Genomic DNA, 20,070 nt, shown 5'->3' on the forward strand with positions numbered 1-20,070 from the left:
TCAACTTTGTCAACAAATTGTAAAAGTTTAATGCCCTGTTTCCTGTGGCAGACCACTCATTACATCCTGCTTGTTTGAAAAAAAACGTTAACAACTGTTTCCTGTTGGTTATCCAACTTTTGTAACAATATGTCACCCCCTACACCATGAGGTTTAATAATGGTTACCCTTTATCCACAGCACATTGATTAAAATGATTTCCCTTTCAAAAAGCCATGTTGACTTCGCCTGATTGCCTTGAATTTTCCCAAGTGCCCTGTTACAACATCTTTAATAACAGCTTCTAACGTTTTCCCTGTGACAGATCTGGCTTGTAGTTTCCTGCCTTCTCTCCCTCCATTTTTGAATAAAGGAGTTGGTTACAATTGCTCTCTTCCAACCTAATTGAACCTTCTTGAATGTAGGGAATTTAAACCAATGCATCAACTATCTTGTTAGCCATTCTTTCAAGACCTTAGGGTGAAGTCCATCTGTACCTAGGGATTTGTCAGCTCACAGACCCTACAATTTGGGGTGTTACTTGCGTCATTTATAGTGAAGAATGATGCAAAATACCTGATTATTTTTTCTGCCATAGCTCTGCTTTCTGTTATCAATTCCCTAGACACACACTATCGGACTAACACTCACTTTGTTAACTCCTATTTAGATATCTGTCAAACACTCTTCATATTACTAGATAGCTTCTAATTTTTCCCAGTTTTTTTGTCATTCTTTGATTTTTGTATTCTGCCCAATCTTCTGACCTGCCACTTGTATTTATTTTTGCATTTATTTCACCTGCCATTTATTGCACAAATATGTGCTAAGTTTAATACTGTCTTTAACTTTTTTAGTTAAGCATGATGATATGTCAGTTTTCTTTCTCATTGGAATGTGTTTATTCTGTATATTTGAAATATTCCTTAAGTATCTTATCACTGATCCTCTATTGATCTATCTTTAAAGCACATTTTCCAGCTCACTCTAGCTCTGCTTTTAAGTTTAAAATTATAATCTTGGCCTCACTCTTCAATTTTACTGCATGTAAAATTCAATCACATTGTTGCTGTTATCTAACCCATTTACTGTGGCTAATATATCTCACCTACACCTTTTGGGGCACTAGGCCAGTTTTGCCATGGCTAATCCACCTAACCTATACACCTTTGGACTGTGGGAAGAAGTCCACAGACGTGAAGAGAATGTGTGGAATTTGCACAATCACCCAAGGCTGGAATTGAACCCGGGTGCAGCACTGCTAACCACTGTACCACCCAGTCTGCCCAGGATTTCTATTCAGCCTGCCAACTGTTGAAAATAGAGTTAAGTAGAGTAAGTGGAAGTGAATAGATTTAGTAAGATCAATTAGCATGTATTGCTGATAGGTTTGTGCAGGAGGGAGAGTCTGTGATTGAACCGAGCCACTGGTACAGGTAAACAAGTGTGCACTGGTGCTGGGCCCTGACAGGAAGGACAAGAAGCTGTAAAACCAGGTGCCTAATGATTGATGATGAAGGTCTGCGTAAGAGCCGAAAGAGATCAGGTTGTATGGGTGGAAGGTGGTAACTGTTTCCGTGCGCCGATTCTGTTGCTTCGAGAGGTACCGAGTGCACTAGGACTTCCCAACTCCGGCTGCCCTCTCTGCTCCCACAAGAACCCACCAAAACCGAACACTGACTCAGCGAAATGTACGCATGCGCAGTTGTGGTTATTCGCTGATAAATTGAGCATGCGCGATGATATTCGCACGCACGTACACATGCGCAGTTGTGGTTGGACATAGTTATATTGAGCGTGCGCAATTGTGGTTGTTCTTAATTAAATTGAGCATGCGCAGTTGTGATTGTTCGTCGTTAAATTGAGCATGCGCATTTGTGGGTGTTCGCGGATAAACTGAGCGTGCGCGGTGTCGTTCGCACATGCACATGCGCAGTTGTGGTTTTTGATAGTTAAATTGAGCGTGCGCAGTCGTTCTCCCTTTCTGCCCGTTGCGAAGTGTTGAGCTGGTTGTGGCCGTTTTCACTGAAATCGGGGCTGCCTTTTCTCGGTGTGTTTTCTTGGGTCTGCGCCTTACTTCTGAAGGAGCGTCTGCTGTCTGCGAGTTGTCAGTATTGTTAGGGGTGGATTTGTCTTGGCTGTAACTCAGAGTTGGCTGTGGGGTGGGGGCTGCTCGGGCTGTGCGTGTGCGAGAATGAAAATGGCGCCGATGTTGTAGCCTGAGCTTCCCTTCAGGCTGAGGCGTGGGCCCGAGTGTGGAGGGGAAGAAAGGGGCGCGCTGATGTTGTCAGAGCTGGGTTGCTGTGCTCTTTAGAGTGGTCTGTGTTTGAAGGGTGCGTTGCAGGTCCCTGTGTTTCGGAAATCTAAGGACACGCTGTTAGTCCTCCATTACACGGCGTGTCGCATTTTCCCGGGACTCCGCTGCCTGTCTAGTGTGTATCCCCGATTATCTTAACACAGACCGGTTAAAGTCTATGTCTCGCCTGGAGGAAGAGAGATTTTACCGTCGCATTAAAATAGATTCCCCATGGAAAATGGGGGTTACAGGGCGAGGGCCTGAGCAGAGATGCTCTGTTTAGCGAGTCAGTGCAAACTCGATGGGCCAAATGGCCTCTTCACCACTCGTTACTATGCGAAGAAGATGGATCCAGCACAGGAATAGTTTGAAGGCTTTGTTTCGTCATCCTAGAGCTAACCACCCACGTTGGATTTAGTCATGTGTAGTTGCAGGTGGTCACTTATCCTTTATTGAACTAATTTTTTGTGACCTCTGAATATGAAATTCACCTGATAAGCCACTTGTACAAAGGGACTAACAAATAATTAGTTACACTTAAACAGTACAATTACTAGAACTTATTGGTATTGTTTTCTTTGGGTGCAGTAAGGCTGAGAGGACTTTTGATCAAAGTCTTCAAGATCATAAAGTTTCTAGATGAGCTTATGGGGGGGAAAAACTTCCTATTTGTGAAAGCTTTGAGTGAGAGGGCACCAATCTATGGAACTGTATTGCCAGAAAGCGTGGTGGAGGCAGCTTCAGTTGAAGCATTCAAGAGGTATTACTGTTGTGTGGAAAAGTAAAAAGAATGTGCAGGGTTATAGGATGGAAGTAGAGGAATTTGGTTGCTTGGTGAGCAAGTGCAAACATTGGGTTCACAGCCTCCTGTGCTGTAACAATTCTGAAAATAACCTGTATTTATTTGACTCTGAAATAAGAATCAGGAACTGATTTTTGACATTGGGAGTGTCAACAAGGTGAATTGGGGGACTTTAAATCATCTTTACACGCACTAAAGAGATTTTTTTACCTTCTAGGGCCACCATGCAGCTGTTTTTGCATGCTCAAAACACTCACACTCTTGATGTGACTGGGGAAGAGACTGTTGGGGAAATTAAGGTAGGCTGTCTACTAAATGGTGAACTGCTTTGTAAAGATCAAAATCTATCTTGTGTGTGCTATATTAAGTGTTTGTGTATTTTATCAGTTGCCTGACAAATTTCTGGATTTTGACTTTGTTTTGAAATTTATTTTTGAATTGGGTTTTTTAGAAAATGTTAATCTCCAGCACTGCTGTGCTGCTTTGATAGCACATTGTCATTAAATAAGATAGCATTACAGAAAATGTGGTTTAACAGTGTAAAATTGCACATCCACTTTAGAATTTAGTGCCTGTAACTTGATTGTAGCATGCCATTCTACATGTCCTCAGGACTACAGGGCACAAGACCCAAATGTTAATTAATCCTGAACTTTGATTATCTGGGGTTGGGAAAAACTGGGGACAAGGTCTGTGTATTGGGATTTCTACACTGGGCCATTCATGATTTTTGAATAACTCAATTGAACCAAAAGGAATCCCAATTCATTTACAGTTAAATTGATCAGATTTGGAATGTTAGAATGTGACATACCAGATAAGTCTGAAGTATATCCAGTTTGAGGGTTTGCATATTTGGCACTTGTTTCCAGCTCCACTGTATGATTTGGGTATTGATGTGCTTCATAGTGGGTAAGAACACAACCAGGTGGCAGTGATAGGAATGGGGTATCTCAAAAGTGATGAAATTGCATAATACAAACTTTTAGCAGAGTGTCCTGTCACATTTGAGTCTTTGGACTCAATCTAGCTTTAACTGCTGGGTAAATCTTGCATGCTTGGATTCCTACCTGAAATGAGTTAGGATTGGCCCCAAATTTTTGTAGTGGGTGCTAGCTAGTTGGATGTGACTGGGTAGTTGTAAAGGAAAATATTCTTATTGGTACAATTCTAGGATGGGTTTGTTCTTTGATGTTGAAGAATGAAAGCTGGAGCTAAATTACTTTGTTTAATTAGACCATAAATATCCCAAAATAACATTTGTTTAAAAATTTGTTGGCCCTATTTGACTTTCTGGACCTTTGTCTAATCCAGCACCTGGTGACTTCAAGAGGAAACTGCAGGGCAAATTTGATCTGAATATATTTCAAAGAACAAATCATCTAGGGAGATTATGAACATTTACAATTGTGTAAATTCAAAATAAGTTCATATTTGTGGAATTGATTCACCACTTGTTTGTTTAATATAGATGCTCTATATTAAAAGTATATCAAAATGTCTCACATTGCATTTGAGGTGTAGTCAGGAGACAGGGATCAGATGATCACAGCTGCAGATCATCTTGTATTGAAAGATTGATCTGGTGTACACTGGAATGGAGAAACCAAGACAATCCCTACAAACTGATCATTGATTAAAGGTGACTCTGCATTTGGACAGTAAATGTGGGGTGATTTGCAAGTGTTGTCAGCATGCTGTTTGGCAGCTTTCATTGTTATGATTGCCACTGTCAATACAGCAGCTCTTTAGTTTTTAGAATTTTACAGTAAAGAAGGAACTTGCACCAGGACAATCCTATCCTGGTGACTACACATTTACCCTAATCCCCTGATAGTAAGGCACGGCCAATCAACTAACCCACATTTCTTTGGATTGTGGGAGGAAACCCACACAGATGTGAGGAAAATGTGCAACTCCACACTGTCACTCGTGGCTGGAATTGAACCTGGGTCAGTGGCACTGAGGCCTCAGTGCTAACCACTGTTGCTGTGCCACTTACAAGGTTGTGGTTTGGGATTAGACAGCAGATCACACCCAAACCTGTAGCAATTAGATCAAGTTTGGAGTGTTTAAATTCAATGTGTTGTAAGAATCACTATTATACTTGTATCATGGAATCCCTACAGTGCAGAAAGAAGCCATTGGGCCATTGAACCTCCACTGATGATGCCACCTGACCCACATTTACCCTGCTACTCCCCCTGACACTAAAGGATATTTGAGCACAGCCAATCAATCTAGCCCACACCTTGATTTGATTTATTGTCATGTGTATTTGTATACAGTGAAAAGTATTGTTTCTTACATGCTACATAAAGCATACTGTAGTACCTGAGGAAGGAAAGAAGAGAGTGCATCATTGGACTGTGGGAGGAAACCCTTGGAGAAAGTGCAAACTCAACACAGTTATCTAAGGCTGGAATTGAGCCTAGGTCCCTGGCACTGATGTCATTTCTAGCCACTGTCACCCATTTGCTTTTAGATTACTACTTTATCTAAATGTCATAACATTTAACTGCATTAATTTGGCTCCTCAAAGATGTAGCTGGTAAGAAATGGAAAAGGTAACCCATCTTGGGATATTATAGATTAAAGTGAATAATTCCATGGTCAAAATTTTTAATTGACTGTTACTAGTTGCAAATTTTGAAGTTAGCTGGAAAAACATTGGGACAGGCTTTTTAGTTTGTTTTTAAGTTGAATCTTAAAATGGTTATGTAAATTGATTGGATGATTCAGATTTGTTTGACAGAAGGATTTGTCACTTTTTGCTAATCTAGGCCCAAGTTGAATCCCTGGAAGGAGTCTCTGCTGTTGACCAAGTTGTCCTTTTGTCTGGCACTCCCTTAGCTGATGATGCCATCATTGGCCAATGTGGTATCAGTGAGCACTGCACTCTCGAAGTTGTTGCTCGGTTGTTGGGTGGTATGTATTTTACTGACTTCAATTTCTCACCTTACTTTACTATATAATTAATCTAATTTCATCTGCTCTATGCTGATGGCTCTTTTGAATCAGAACCTTGTTCTACTGCTTCATCTAACTTCAGCCATCTATTCCTTCGTGCACTTACCTAGTTTTCCTTTCAAATGTGTACAAATCTCACTGCATTTGAATATTCCTAGGTGCTTCAGGACTAATCTTGGTTCAAACAAATGATCTGGCACATGTCATTCTATTGCTGGAAAAGTGATCCCCACAAACAATGTTTCCTCCCTTTAAGTGACTGAGCCTTTCCTCATTTTTTTGTTGTAGGTCATTCCCTGCAGATGGTGGCATGGTTTGGAATAAAAACTCAGCCTTCCAACTGGCAGTGGTAGTTTTAGATTTTTTTGTCACAACACAATTTTGTTAGGTACTGCACCCCTGCCTGTATGGTGTTGGATTACATACACTGCCATGAGTGGTTCTGAATTCCATTGCCAATTGCAACATCTTAAAGCAGCTGAAACTTGTTGTTTTCTATCCTCCCAATATTTCCTGGAAAGTAGATGGTCACTTGGTCATTCACTGAACATCTGGATGGTGACCACATGCAAACATCCCTCTGATAACAGGCATGTGAATAAGTGTTCATGTGTCCACCTCCAGAAATTTGTGGTAACTGTTACATGATGAGTACTGGAAGGGAATCAGTTTGATGTCCTGGTCCTGAAGTATATTAAGTGCTATTCCCTTTTTCTCTTGTCAGGTAAGGTCCATGGATCCCTTGCCCGAGCTGGAAAAGTAAAAGGTCAAACTCCAAAGGTAAGCTGACAGCTTGTAGGAGGTTAACATAACAAAATTGTGTATGTAAAAATCAATTTGTTGTAATCACTTAATATTCACTGAATCAGGTGGAGATCTGAATTGCCCTGCCTCTTAAATCATGAGTAGCTTCCTAATCATAGAAACCCTACAGTGCAGAAGAAGGTATTTTGGCCCATCAAGTCTGCACTGACAACACTCTCTACTTCTGTTACCCTGCTAATCCTTCTAATCTAAGCACCCCAGGACACTAAGGGGCAATTTAGCATGGCTGATGCACCCAACCCTCATCTTTGGGCTGTGGGAGGAAACCATACAGATGGTGACTCAAGCCAGGAATCAAACACAGGTCCCTGGAGCTGTGAGGCCACTGTGCTGCCCCTAATAGAATCTGTTTTTACTTTTGGCATTTGTCTATTCTGATGTGAAGCTATTTTCCAGTTCGGTTGAAGCGTTCATTTTTAATCAATGTTTTACACTACTGTGGTAAATTATTCATCAAAGTAAGCTTTTCAGTAAAACAGATGTCTAGCTTTGCAGCTGGGAACAACAAGCCTGTTTTAAAAACCAGCAAGTGGGTTGTGTGTGATTACACTACTTAAGACTGCTACATGCTCAAACGGTCTCTAGTCTTGTCTTCTATATCTGGTGACAAGAACTGGTCATTTTGTATTTGTATTTTGAATTTTCACAAATTAATGCAGCTAATAATTATTGTGTAGGTTGCAAAGCAAGAGAAGAGGAAGAAGAAGACTGGCCGAGCAAAGAGACGCATGCAGTACAATCGCCGTTTTGTAAACGTTGTGCCATACTTTGGCAAGAGGAAGGGACCAAATTCAAACTCCTAAATTTTGTTGCTTTTCTGTTATCAGAAGCTGACTTTGAGTCAATGAATTTAGGTCTGTGCTTAACTCTGTCAGCATGGTTCACTGTACAGGAAATTTCAAATCAAGTAATTGGCTTATGTAATATTAGTCATTTAAATTTTGTAATGACTAATAAAATCTTAAATTGTGTGTAGTCCTGGATTCTGTTTCCATCACTTGCATACTGAAACTTAATGCATGGTGTAACATTGGAGTAAGTGGGTAGGATTTATTTGATTAGGGCAAATATTAACAGATGTAGATTTGGTGTCAACAGCATAGAGAAGTTCCAGGGTATAGATGTTTCACTAAGAGTAGGGAAGGTGGTAGAAGAAGTGGAGGAGTAACATTGTTAATCAAAGTTTAACAGGTGCAGAAAGGCATTTTGAAGGGGATCTGCCTACTGAGAAAATAGGGCTGGTTAGAAATGGGAAAGGAGTGGTCATGCTGGGAGTTTTCTATAGGCCCCCAAATAGTAATAGAGATATGGAGGAGGAAATTGCAAAACAGATTATGGATAGGTGTGGAGGTCACAGGGTAGTTAACATGGTTGACTTTAACTTTCCAAATATTGGTTGGAACATTTTATAGGTCAGATAGTTCAGATGGGGCATTTTTGTACAGTGTGCAGGAGAGTTTTCTTGCAATATGTGGATGGGCTGACAAGGGGTGGGGCCACATTGGACTTGGTACTGGGTAAGAACCAGGCCAAGTGTTAGATTTTTGTGGGAGAGCACTTTGGAAATAGTGACTACAATTCAGTGTCTTTCATTATTGCAATGGAGAGGGATAGGGCCATTTTGGCAGGGCAAGGTTTATAACTGGGGAGGGGTAATTATGATATTAGGGAGCATGAGATGGGAACAAACTGTCAGGGAAAGGGACAAATGAAAAGTGGAGCTTATTTGAACAAATACTGCATGTCATTGATAGGCATATCCCTGTCAGGCTGGGAGGAAATGGCTGAGTGAGGGACCAGTGGCTCAAGAGGTTGAATGCCTTGTCAAGAGGAAAAAGCTTATGTCAGGATGAGAAAACCAAGGTTCAGTTGGGTTGCTTGAGGGTTAGCAAGGAATGAGCTTTTTTAAAACAAAGCTTTGGTGGGGGGGGGGGGGGGTGAAGACAGGTGGTTTATGAGAAGGCCTTCCCAGGCTTTTCTTAGAAAATAATGACCAGTAGGGCCGGTCAAGGATAGTGGGAACTTGTGCATGGAGTCAGAAGAGGTAGAGGCAATAAATGAATACATTTCTTCAGTGTTTACCAAGGAGTGGGGCCATCTTTTTGAGAAGAGTGTATATAGGCTGGAGGAGGTAGATGTTCTGAGAGAAGATGTATTAACAATTGTGAAAAACCTGAGGGTTGATTTATCCCCTGGGCCAGATGGGATATATCCTAGGATTCTTTGGGAGGCAAGGGATAAGATTGCAGAGCCTTTGATCTTTGGGTCCTCACTGTCCACAGAGATAGTGTCAGAGGACTGGAGTACCAAATGTTGTTCCTCTGTTCAAGAAAGGAAATAAGAATGACCCTGTTAATTATAGACCTGTTAGTCTGTCTTTGGCAAGTTAATGAAAAAGGTCTTGAGGGACAGGATTTATTTCCATTTTGGAAAAATGCAGCTTAATTCAAGATAGTCACCATGGATTTGTGGAGAGTAAGTCTTGCCTCATTTGATTGAATTCTTTGAGGTGGTAACTAAGTGTGTAGATGAAGGTAAGCAATTAATGCTGTAGACATGGATTTTATTAAGGTGTTTGATAAGGTTCCCCATGGTAGGCTCATTAAGAAAGTAAGGTGTGGGATAGAGAGAAATTTGGCCAATTGGATAAGTAACTGGCTATCTCATAGAAGACAGAGGATGGTGGTGGATGGAAAATTTTTAGACTAGAGACTAGTTACCAGTGGTGTACCACAAACAGTGCTGGGTCCTCTGCTATTTGTGATTTTATCAATGACTTGGAAGAGGGGGCTGAAGGGTGGGTGAGTAAATTTGCTGATGACAGCAAGATTGGTGGAGGGTTCCTGTAGGGTGCAAAGAGACATTGATAGGATGCAGAGCTGGGCCAAAAAGTGGCAGATGGAGCTTAACCCTGCTGTGTGAGGTGATTCAATTTGGTAGGACAAATCTGAATGTGGATTACAGGGCCAATAGCAGGCTTCTGGGGAATGTGGAGGAACAGATCTTGGGGTTCATCCACAGATCTCTGAAGGTTGCCACTCAAGTGGATAGAGCCATGAAGAAGGCCTACAGTGTTAATGTTTATTAACAGGGGGTTTGAGTTTAAGAGCTGTGGGGTTATGCTGCAACTGTACAGGACCTTGATGTGACCACACTTGGAATCTTGTGTGCAGTTTTGCTCACCTTACTATGAGGATGTGGAAGCACTGGAGAGAGTATAGAAGAGATTTACCAGGCTGCACTTAAGTTGCCTCTCATCTTGTTCACTGAGAAAAACCTAATAGAAGCTTGTAAGATGATGTGGGGGTAGATTGTGGATGTTTAGAAACTATTTCCTTGGGTGGATGTAGCTGTTGCTAGAAATAGCCAACAACTAAACTTGGTGGGGAGGAACATCATCCTAGGGATGAAAAGGGAGAGTTTTCAAACATAACTGAGACAAATGACATTTTTGGAAAAAGTGCCAGCCAGAACTACTAGTCATTTTGGCCATTATCAAAGCTGGGAATGTGACATAATTGATATGGGTAGCAAGAAGAATTACCTACATGTGCTTAGATGACACATCAGAAAACAGTGGGTAGAGGAATTTTAATTGATGGAGGATGGTACAAGGCAAACAAATGTTACATACCACGATAACAAAGCAGCTCCCAGAAGATATAAGTAACAACAGGGGAGGGGAATCTTTTTCTGGTTACACCACACAATGATTTGGAAGAAGGCAGTGCTACAGGCAAATTTGCTGCACAAATCATTTAAAGACTTGGTGCAAATGCAAAACTTACTAGATGAATGATAAATAGGTCAGTGTTTTCAAAGCAAGTTGTGCTATCCTGCATATCAGTTGCTGCTGCCCTTGTCTAGGCATAAAAAATATAAACATGCTCCCTTTCCTCCCTGGGTCACTAGATAGTAAACATGGGCAGGTAGTCTGCTTCTCAAGATCAGGTTCCATAGCCGCTAGCTATTGTAGGGAAGTCACATGACATAAAACTGATCTTTACTACTTACATGGTTATACAGTGTACTGTCATGTCATTCAATTTAACATAATATTGTTTAAAAAGATAATGCACACATCAAAAAAATTTGCAGCAGCTCAAATTTATTTTGTTTAGAACATGAACAATTTTCAACTTGTCACAGGTGTCACCATGTTCTGAAGTGCAAGAATTAAAGTAATCAGCATAGTAAATCAGCTGTATGTCATACTCTCCAGCATGGTATGTAATGTTCAGCACTTGACATTCAGTAACATCCTATACAAATACACAATTTTGTTCATTAGTTGCATATTTTTACATTTAACAAGATTATTTTACTGAAAGATATTTCAGGAACAATATTGGACATTTCAAAGGTAGTATTTTGAAGCATAAACCTGAATAAGTTGCATTTTGTTACTCAATATCCACGAGTTCAACTTCAAAAATGAGCTTAGCGTTTGGTGGAATGCTGTTATGCAGTTAAGGAGAATCAGTAAGTACCAAAAATTCAAACTCAAATTTTTTAATAAGTTGCTAATTTCTTAAAGTAAAATATATTTTATACCATGCACACTTGGTTCATTGCCAAAAATTATGACATGTAAACTGGTTTGCAAACCTATAAGCATTTTTCACCTCTATGATTTTTTGTTATCAATGGTCAGACTGGCAATACAGACATTCTTATATAAGAATCCTTACAGTGCCAAGAGAGGCCATCTGGCCCACTGATTCTACACTGACTTGTCAAAAGAGCATCTTACCCAGGCCTACCTCTGCTGTAACCCTGCATATTTACCATGACTAACCCATCTAACCTACACACTTTTGGATGCTAAGGGGCAATTTTATTATGGCCAATCTACCTAACTGGCACATCTTTGGACTGTATATAGCAGTACTGTAACTGATCTCCTCTAGTTACAATATTTGAAGTACTTTCACTAGCCAATTGTGAAGAAAAGGATACTTGGCTTCTGGCTTCCCTTTCTTACCATATCCCCACTCAGATTCAATCTGTAGACGGGCTTTTTCTCCTTTACTCATAGTCAGGAGTCCTTCATCCCACTGCAGAGGCAAAATATTGATAAATGAAAGGAGACAACTGGTAAGTATTAGTCATTCAAAACATATGCTCCCTCGCTCGGAAAGGTTGATAAAGATAATGTTCAATACACACCACTAGGACTTAGTAAACGGGTGTAAATGTCAAATTTGAAGTGTCAAATTTGCGTGAAAACGAGTAAGTCACGCATTTTTTCAGTGGGAGTTCAGAGAAGAATCTCCCACACTCTGTGCGCTGCAGAGACCACCACCGTGAATATTAAAATTTCAGGTGACGGGGTTTATTCCCTTTGGACAGGCTGAAATCAGCACACTGAGTGGGCCACTGTTCGTACACTGGTCTGTCAGTGACAAGATCAGCACATGCGCAGTGGCCTTGCACTGCTGGCCTCCTGATTGACAGCCAGCTGAGGTACTGGTCAGCCCCCCCAACCATTCCTGGGCACAGCCACAACTTCACCCCCCAGTGCTGACTGCCCCAGCCCACCCCAACTGCTGCCCTCCCTCCTTTCCCTACCAAACCTTATGCAGACTGGCTATGGGATTCCCCCAGTCCTATCGCCCCAATGGGTACTGCACAAGCTGGCACTGCCCAGGTGCCAATACCAAGAGGGTACCATCACCTGACCATCTGGGGGAGGCCTTAAATACCCCCCCTTCACTCCAGTGAGAGTTGGGCTGCTATTTCCCTGAAAGTGGGGAGCTATTCCAAACCTAGCTGGAGTAAAACACGCTGGTGGTTGTGGGAGGGGGGATGCTAGCAGGCCCAGAAACTTCAGTGCAAATATCATTTAAATTATATTAAAATTAGGATTTAAATACTTACCTCACCGATTTCCAGCGTGGAGCAGACCCTGTTGGAAATCCAGCACTGGGAGATGCTCTCACAGCAGGAACGCATGCGCAAATTCCACGCATCGCCTGCCGTGGGATCATCCTGGCCCACTGCGTTAAAAGATTAATGCAGCGGCGTGGGAGAATTACCCCTATTATTCAAGGGTTGGTTGATTTCAAACCCAGCTACATTTCTATAATTGGTTTCACTGTCTCGAGAAAGAATGTGGGGAAATTGCAGGCGTTTTTAGGTTCCTGACTGTATCCCCTAAAATAGCCCAGATATTTGACCATTGAGTGGCAGGACCAGCCTGCTATGGTCACTTTGCTTGTGAAGATTGAAAAATGGACACTTAGCAGAGGGCTGCTGGTGCCAGTTAATGGAGTTCCACAAGAAGTGAAAAGAGTGGAAAATAAAAACCGACAAATAGCAATTTAAAGGCAACTTTGTTAAGCTCTATAAATTATGTTCTTACCCCTCGGATAACTTTTCCAATTCCTACTTTAAAGCTCAGAGGCTTTACTGCCTTTTTCTTTTTTGAACCTGTAAAAAAGAAATTCCATTAATAATTTAAAAGTCAATTATCTAAAACTCCTTTACCTGTTATTATTTATTCTATATTCAGCATTCAATATGCCATATTCCAGTGGGGTCTTTTGCATTCATTTCAGCAGGTCAACAAGGCTAATTAATGGCTACCAACAGTGATGGAACTGTACAGAAGTTCAAATTATTACTTTCAGCAGAGATAGGGAAGTGACAAGCTTTCAAAATATATTTTTTTCCAACCAAAGATCTATCAAAACTACTTGGGACCTGTAAAAAAAAAGCATGTTTTATATAAGATAAATAAAAACAAAGTGAAAGTACTATTTTAGTCATGGAGTCGTTTATGGTTTAGGAGGCCATTCAGCCCACTGGGCCCTTGCTAGCTCCTGGGGAACAACCTAGTTGGGCCAACTCTCCTGTTCAAACCCAGGACTTGCAACTAAATCTCCCCCTACCCTTGAACCATTCTGGTCATTTTCCTCTGCACCGTCTCAACGACCTTCACATCTTTCTTAAAGTGTGGTGACCAGAACTAGATGAAATGCTCAAGTTGGAGCATAACTTCCCTTTTTGGTGCTCAATACCTCTATTTATGAAACCCAAGATCGAAATGCTTTGCTAACCACACTCAGTGAGTCAGGTCCTGCAATCTTCTAAAGTTGTGCTTGATATGTTTTTGTAACAATTCCTTGACTAATCAATCATAATTTTAAAAGTTTAGCAAAATACAAAGAATAAAACAAAATTCACCAAAATCACATACTATACCACGAACTAAGAGGATGCAGGTTGTGTTCATGCTTACAATATGCTCAGTTAAGTTAATAATGTCGACTGGTGAGTTTCCTCTGGGTGCTTGTGTTTCCTACCACAGTCTGAAAGGCATGCTGGTTAGGTGGATTGGCCATGCTAAATTCTCCCTTTGTGTATCTCAACAGGTGCTGGAGTGTGGCAACTCAGGGATTTTCACAGTAACTTCATTGTAATGTTAATGTAAGCCTATTTGTGACTAATAAATAAACTTTATATTTTACTATATCAGAGAAAGTCAAAACACTTCTCCACTGGGAGTAATAACAACAATAAAATTATCCAGAAAATTATGTCAAATGCACTACTTTCAAGTCTCTGGTGTATTCAGGAAATGGAAGAAATCATTGATGCAGGTTTAAAATTTATCACTTTTGTACAAAGATCACCTAACGCAGTTTGCAGCTTACAATGAAAGATAAGATGTTCAATGCCAGTTACCCTTCACACTTTCTTGTTTTTGATAGCTTTTTAGAAAGAAGCATGTCATAGAATCTCTACAGTGCAGAAGGAGGCCATTCAGCCCATCTAGTCTACATCAACCCTCAGACAGAGCATCTTACCCAGGATCCTCCCCATAACCACACATATTTACCCCCCTAATTCCACTAACCTACAGATCTTGGGGCACTAAGGGGCAATTTAGTATGACCAATCCACAAAACCTGGACAGCTTTGGAGTGTGGGAGGAACCAGAGCACCTGGAGGAAACCATGCAGACATGGGAGAAACTCCACACAGACTGTCATACAAAATCAAAATTGAACCCAGGACCCTTGCACTGTAAGGCAGCAGTGTTAACCACTGTGCCACCTTCCCTTCAAACCAACAGGATTGTTAAAAGCCTGACACCACTTCCCCGCCACACTATAAATAAAAAAATACTTTGCCCCTTTGGAGCTTTTCTTAAGGAAAAATAGTATTGCATTTGAAAAGAAAATAATAGTTTTCTGCTCTTAACGTTTTCATCATATCTGAACAATGCTTAATAAGCACTCACTTTTACACAAAATCGAGTTAGATTACTCCACTGTAAAATCTAAAGGTCTAGGATGGTTTATCTGCACTTACAATTAAAAATATGTGGCAAATTTACTCAACTAAAGATACACAGAACTATCCTTTCAATGAATGGATATGAATAAGTTCGGAATAAAAGGCAACATCATACCTTATAAACTTGCTCATATCCTCAATTATTTTCTCTAATTTATAAAGCACCTCTGTTGTATAAAATACTTACTAGCAATATTTGTGTCAAACACAGTCCCATCTTCCAATGTTCCTGTGTACCAGCAGTGGACAGTGTCACCCTTCTTGGGAAAGTTGGTTTTGTCTCCTTTTTGCAACACAGATTTGGTGTATTTTGGTGGTTCCTAGAATTGATCAGAAGGTGTTGAAGGTTATTTAACTTTAAAGTCAGTAACATTTCAAAAAGGCAGAAGTGAAACAAGATAAAACTAACATCCAATGCCTAAAAATTAGAATTTTTGGAAATAATGGCCCAGAATTTTCTCGAAAGTAGCAGCGTGTAAACATGCACACTTCCTTTAACATGTAATTCAGCAACCTGCAATGTGGAAAAAATACTGTGTGAATTGCAAATTCCCAAAAATTGCTGTCTCAGCCATTAGCCTCCCAAGGTTAGCATCTTGTCTTTAACTTCCCTGTGATTTCCATGAAAATTAAGTTTCGTAATTAAAAACACAAACCCATTATGTTAATAACTGCCAAAGTAAGCTTGCTGGCTGAAAAAAAATTCTTCAGGTTGTAAACTATTAGGTATTATTAAAATATCTCTAAAATAATCTACTGTCTTTTTTTTCCTCTTAATCCAATCTGATCTTCCCTCTCCATTTCTATATCAGATTTGACATTAAATTTACCCACTGCAATTCATCCTCCTCCGTCTTTCTCATTTAAGTTCCAATTCTTTATAAAGTTAAGGAGAGGTATTGTTTTTCCTAACGTTCACCAATGTCCCAGATGCTCTTTTGCCCCCGGTTATCAGCTTGCCCCTGCATCAACTTTTTTAAAAAATTGCAGCTTAAATGTATACCAACAAATCTGACAGGGCATATCGTGCGGTGCCCCTCCCTGTCAAAATCTAGGACTAGTCCATTGTGTCATAATTCCAGAAGCAATTCTATAAATTAAATTGGATATGTCATTGAAACAGAATTGTCTTACAATTCTACAATTACAATAGCCCAATCCATCACACAAACCAGTCTCCCATCCATTGACTGTCTACACTTCCTACTGTGTCAGCAAAGCAGCCAGCATAATTAAGGACCTTACGCAGCCCAAACATTCTCTCTTGCACCTTCTTCCGCCAGGGAGAAGATACAAAAATCTGAGGTCATGCACCAAATGACTCAAGAACAGTTTCTTTCCTACTAGAAAGTCAGACTTTTGAATGACCTACCTATAGGTCCATTTATCAATTTTTCTCTACACCCAAGCTATGACTATAACACTGCATTCTGCACCCTCTCCTTTCCTTCTCTATGAATGGTATGCTGTGTCTGTATAGCACGCAAGAAACAATACTGTTCACTGTATACCAATACATGTGACAATAATAAATCAAATTTTATTCAATAATGTTGATTTTTTGTTTAAAGACCAAAGATTTTATGTACTAACCTCATTTGCAGTCACTTCTGGTTTCTTGGGCTTTACTTTATCCTGAGCAGCCCCTAACTTCACATCTTTCAGCTGCTGAGTGACTTTCTCTGTACTTTCAGTACCTTTAAACCTCTGTAGGTCGAGGAAAAAAAGTTTATTCTATATTACAAATATAGGCTGCAACAACCACCAAAACTAAAGAAGCTATGATTTTATTTTGTCTACACAAATATATTGAAAGTTGATGCAAATATTCACACAGTGCTCAATTTGGGATGGTTTAATGGATAATTACTGGCCTACTGTAGAAGAGTGATTATGCTGATAGGATAGAACTCTCCTCCAAGAAGAAGACAGCAACATATAATGGTAAACCTCTGAAGCACTTAAGCAGAGCATTTAACTATCATTCATCTCACTATCATTTGTGTGATCTTGCAACGAGCAAAACTTCTTTTCCAACTGAAATGTTTTTTGGAAAAGGCACCAAATAAAGGCCCCATGTGCTCTATGTGGTACATACAAAAGATCCTAGTTCTATTCAATGAAGGATGGGATGGAGGCAGGGGAGACCTTTGGTGTCCTGGCTAACATATATCCTTCAATCAATAAACATATTACCTAGAGATTTAATACACTGTTGTTTATGGCTCCTAGCTATGTACAAGTTGACTGCCTCATTTCTCTGCATCACAAGAGTCACTTGTGAATACTTTGAGATATCCTGAAGTTGTGAAAAGTGCTACATAAATGCCAACTCTTTCTTACTTAAGTCATTCACTGTAACTGAAGCTTTCACAGCTTCTCTCATGAGTGACAGAAATGCAACTGTCTTCCAATTACTCTGCATTTCTTTCGTCCTGTCACTGTTTGTGAGGACACAGCTACTATTAATGCTTATATGACGGTCCTGCCTTCACAACCTTTCCCCTTGCCTCAGGTGCGGTGGTGACCCTCAGATTAAATCATCACCAGTCAGCTCCCCCCCTCAAAAAGGAGAGCAGCCTGTGATCATCTGGGACTATGGCAACTTTATCTTACCTGTTATAATGAAGGGGGAATACTGTGTTTATGCAGGCAATTTGTTTCAACAACATAGATTAGGAAGAACAAGGGGTAACAATCTAAAGTTCTATTATGATGGAATTAGGTTAGATTTTAATTTGATGCCCTAGGAATAGAACGATGAAATAGACCAGCGGCTCATTTGGTGAATGTTGATTGACTGAGCTCCTTCAACGTGAGCTGGTATCAACTAAGTTGCAGATAATCGCCTACAAGAGGTCAATACCATGTAACATGAATCAAGACTTGGACTAGTTCTGATCTGGGGCAACGGAGGGGGAGAATTTTCTCTAGATTTAGTTTCCCCCAAATGGCTTGGATTTTTCAAATTTTTTTCTTGCCTCTCTCAAAAAACGTACATGGTCTCCAGGTGAGACAGTGAAGTGCATGAATTGAGAGAACAAGACATCACAATTATATGGAACAGGTTGGATGGATGGACGGACATTTTATAGAATCCCTACAGTGCAGGGGCCATTCAACCCATCAAGCATGCACCAAAAACAATCCCATCCAGGCCCTATTCCTGTAATCCTACATATTTACCCTGCTAATCCCCCTGACACTAAGGGGCAATTTAGCAGCACCAATCAACCTAACCCAAACATCTTGGAGTGTGGGAGGAAACCAGAGAAATTTCCTACCTCACTTTTGTATATCCACTTAAACTGGACTAAGTCTAAAGTAATTTGTTGCACTGATTTTAAGGCCTATCACCTTTAGATGCTACATAACTGAAAAAATTAACTCCAAATATCTTGGCTTGCGAACCAGAAATTCACTTATCAAGCAAAAAATGTGTTTGAAGCAATAATCAAACCTACTCTAATAACAATGGTCAAAATTATAACTGGGCTTTTAAGACTTAACAATTATATCACTGCCCGCAAAGCACAATTCTTCACCTTTGTTTGAAAAAGCAGATTGTAGGCAGCGATTAGTTGCTCCTTCTTCGCTGTCTTGGCCACATTCTTGATGTTTCCTAGTAACTTGTGTTCACCAAGAAACTAATTGGAAAAAGAAAACATGTTGAATATCACTGTCACAAGAACTAGAAAATATATAATACTGCAGTCGACTTCTGATCTTCTAGAGGTGACTGTCTCAAAATAACTACCACTTAAAATAGCAACCAGTTTTGTACTTGATTCTTTTTGCACTGTGATTTTTTTGCCAGCTTTGTGCATTTATAATAAAGGAAGATACATATTTATAAAATATTTATTCAGCAACTTTGCAGCATTAGGGAGGTGTGTCTTTAGACTCTAACATTATGAAACAGTGAGTGGCAGGGGAGGTTTATAAGGAGCCACTGGCACCCATTCAGCCGCAGAGCTGCTCTGCAGAGCCCTCCAGGCCAGTGCAGGCCGAGCCGCATGTTCCCGGGTGCGGGAGTCAGCTCCCCGGGATCAGCGCTGCTCCAGCCCCGGGAAACTCTCCCTCTCCCCCGGCCCCGCATCCCCGCTCTCACTGGCTCCGAGGCGTTCTGCTGCAAGAACTGGATGATTTCTTTTTTCGCCACATCCTCGCTCCTCAGCTGCTCGTCCGTCCACTGCCTCGCTGGCTCGGCGGCCATGACCGTGTCCCGTCTCCCCGCCTCCCGGGGGCAGTGTCACACCGCCGCCCAGCGGCCGCCCATACACCCTATGCACAAGCACCATCTTGGAAAGCACACCGCAAAGCATTGCGGTCTGGCTAGGCGCCTGCAGAGCCACAATGCCACAGACAGCAGAATCCCAGACTGCAGACAGAGAGCCTGCAGAATCCCAGTTCCAGACAGCCTGCAGAAAACCAGTCCCCCAGGCAACCTGCCGAACCCCAGTCCCACACAGCCAGCAGAATCCCAGGCTCCAGACAGCCTGCACAATCCCAGTTCCAGACTCCAGACAGCCTGCAGAATCCCAGTCCCCCACGCAACCTGCAGAATCTCAGTTCCAGACCACCTGCAAAATCCCAGTCCCACACAGCCAGCAGAATCCCAGACAGCCTGCACAATCCCAGAGCCAGGCAATTTGCAGAATCCCAGTTCCAGACAGCCTGCAAAATCCTAATCCCACACAGCCAGCAGAATTCCAGCTTCAAGCTCCACACAGTCTGCAGAATCCCAGCCCCAGATAGCCTGCAGAATCCCAGAACCAGACAGCCTGCAGAATCCCAGAACCAGACAGCCTGCAGAATCCTAGTCCCAGACGTAAGAAGCCTGAAGAATCCCAGACAGACAGACATTCAATCTGTAGAATCTCAGTCCCATCCA

The 20,070-nt window shown here is 41.2% G+C and overlaps 2 protein-coding genes across 4 annotated transcripts; one reads left to right on the forward strand and one right to left on the reverse strand.

The window, feature by feature from the left end:
* Positions 1–1,277: 1,277 nt before the first annotated feature.
* Positions 1,278–7,847, forward strand: faua (FAU ubiquitin like and ribosomal protein S30 fusion a). 2 transcript variants are annotated; one of them, XM_080202463.1, is made up of 5 exons: positions 1,278–1,304; positions 3,295–3,376; positions 5,861–6,005; positions 6,772–6,827; positions 7,550–7,847. In XM_080202463.1, the coding sequence occupies exons 2-5, from the start codon at positions 3,302–3,304 to the stop codon at positions 7,673–7,675; spliced, it is 402 nt and encodes a 133-aa protein (XP_080058589.1). In that variant the 5' UTR covers positions 1,278–1,304; positions 3,295–3,301; the 3' UTR covers positions 7,676–7,847. The 2 variants fall into 2 exon arrangements, with proteins under 2 accessions (XP_080058589.1, XP_080058588.1); XM_080202462.1 differs by lacking the exon at positions 1,278–1,304 and adding an exon at positions 1,909–2,029.
* Positions 7,848–10,963: 3,116 nt separating this feature from the next.
* On the reverse strand, positions 10,964–19,415 carry fkbp3 (FKBP prolyl isomerase 3). 2 transcript variants are annotated; one of them, XM_080202465.1, is made up of 8 exons: positions 19,288–19,415; positions 18,722–18,823; positions 16,770–16,883; positions 15,364–15,496; positions 13,237–13,304; positions 11,832–11,929; positions 11,257–11,330; positions 10,964–11,134 (listed from the first exon to the last, which is right to left on the reverse strand). In XM_080202465.1, exons 1-7 carry the CDS (start codon positions 19,390–19,392, stop codon positions 11,276–11,278), a joined length of 675 nt encoding a protein of 224 aa, XP_080058591.1. In that variant the 5' UTR covers positions 19,393–19,415; the 3' UTR covers positions 10,964–11,134; positions 11,257–11,275. The 2 variants fall into 2 exon arrangements, with proteins under 2 accessions (XP_080058591.1, XP_080058590.1); XM_080202464.1 differs by having other exon boundaries at positions 10,964–11,330.
* Between the last annotated feature and the right edge of the window lie 655 nt (positions 19,416–20,070).

This window comes from Carcharhinus amblyrhynchos, chromosome 14, assembly GCF_965287045.1.
Source record: "Carcharhinus amblyrhynchos chromosome 14, sCarAmb.v2.hapA, whole genome shotgun sequence".
Taxonomy (NCBI): Eukaryota; Metazoa; Chordata; class Chondrichthyes; order Carcharhiniformes; family Carcharhinidae; genus Carcharhinus; species Carcharhinus amblyrhynchos.

Excerpts from the sequence above, each read along its gene's own strand:
- faua (XM_080202463.1), top strand. The coding sequence starts at position 3,302 with ATGCAGCTGTTTTTGCATGCTCAAAACACTCACACTCTTGATGTGACT. Across the intron at positions 3,377-5,860 it reads AGACTGTTGGGGAAATTAAG|GCCCAAGTTGAATCCCTGGA; the intron begins GTAGGCTGTCTA and ends TTGCTAATCTAG. Across the intron at positions 6,006-6,771 it reads TGTTGCTCGGTTGTTGGGTG|GTAAGGTCCATGGATCCCTT; the intron begins GTATGTATTTTA and ends TTCTCTTGTCAG.
- fkbp3 (XM_080202465.1), bottom strand. The coding sequence starts at position 19,392 with ATGGCCGCCGAGCCAGCGAGGCAGTGGACGGACGAGCAGCTGAGGAGC. Across the intron at positions 13,305-15,363 it reads GTTTGACACAAATATTGCTA|GTTCAAAAAAGAAAAAGGCA; the intron begins GTAAGTATTTTA and ends TCTTTTTTACAG. Across the intron at positions 11,331-11,831 it reads AAAGGGAAGCCAGAAGCCAA|CATTCCACCAAACGCTAAGC; the intron begins GTATCCTTTTCT and ends ACTGCATAACAG.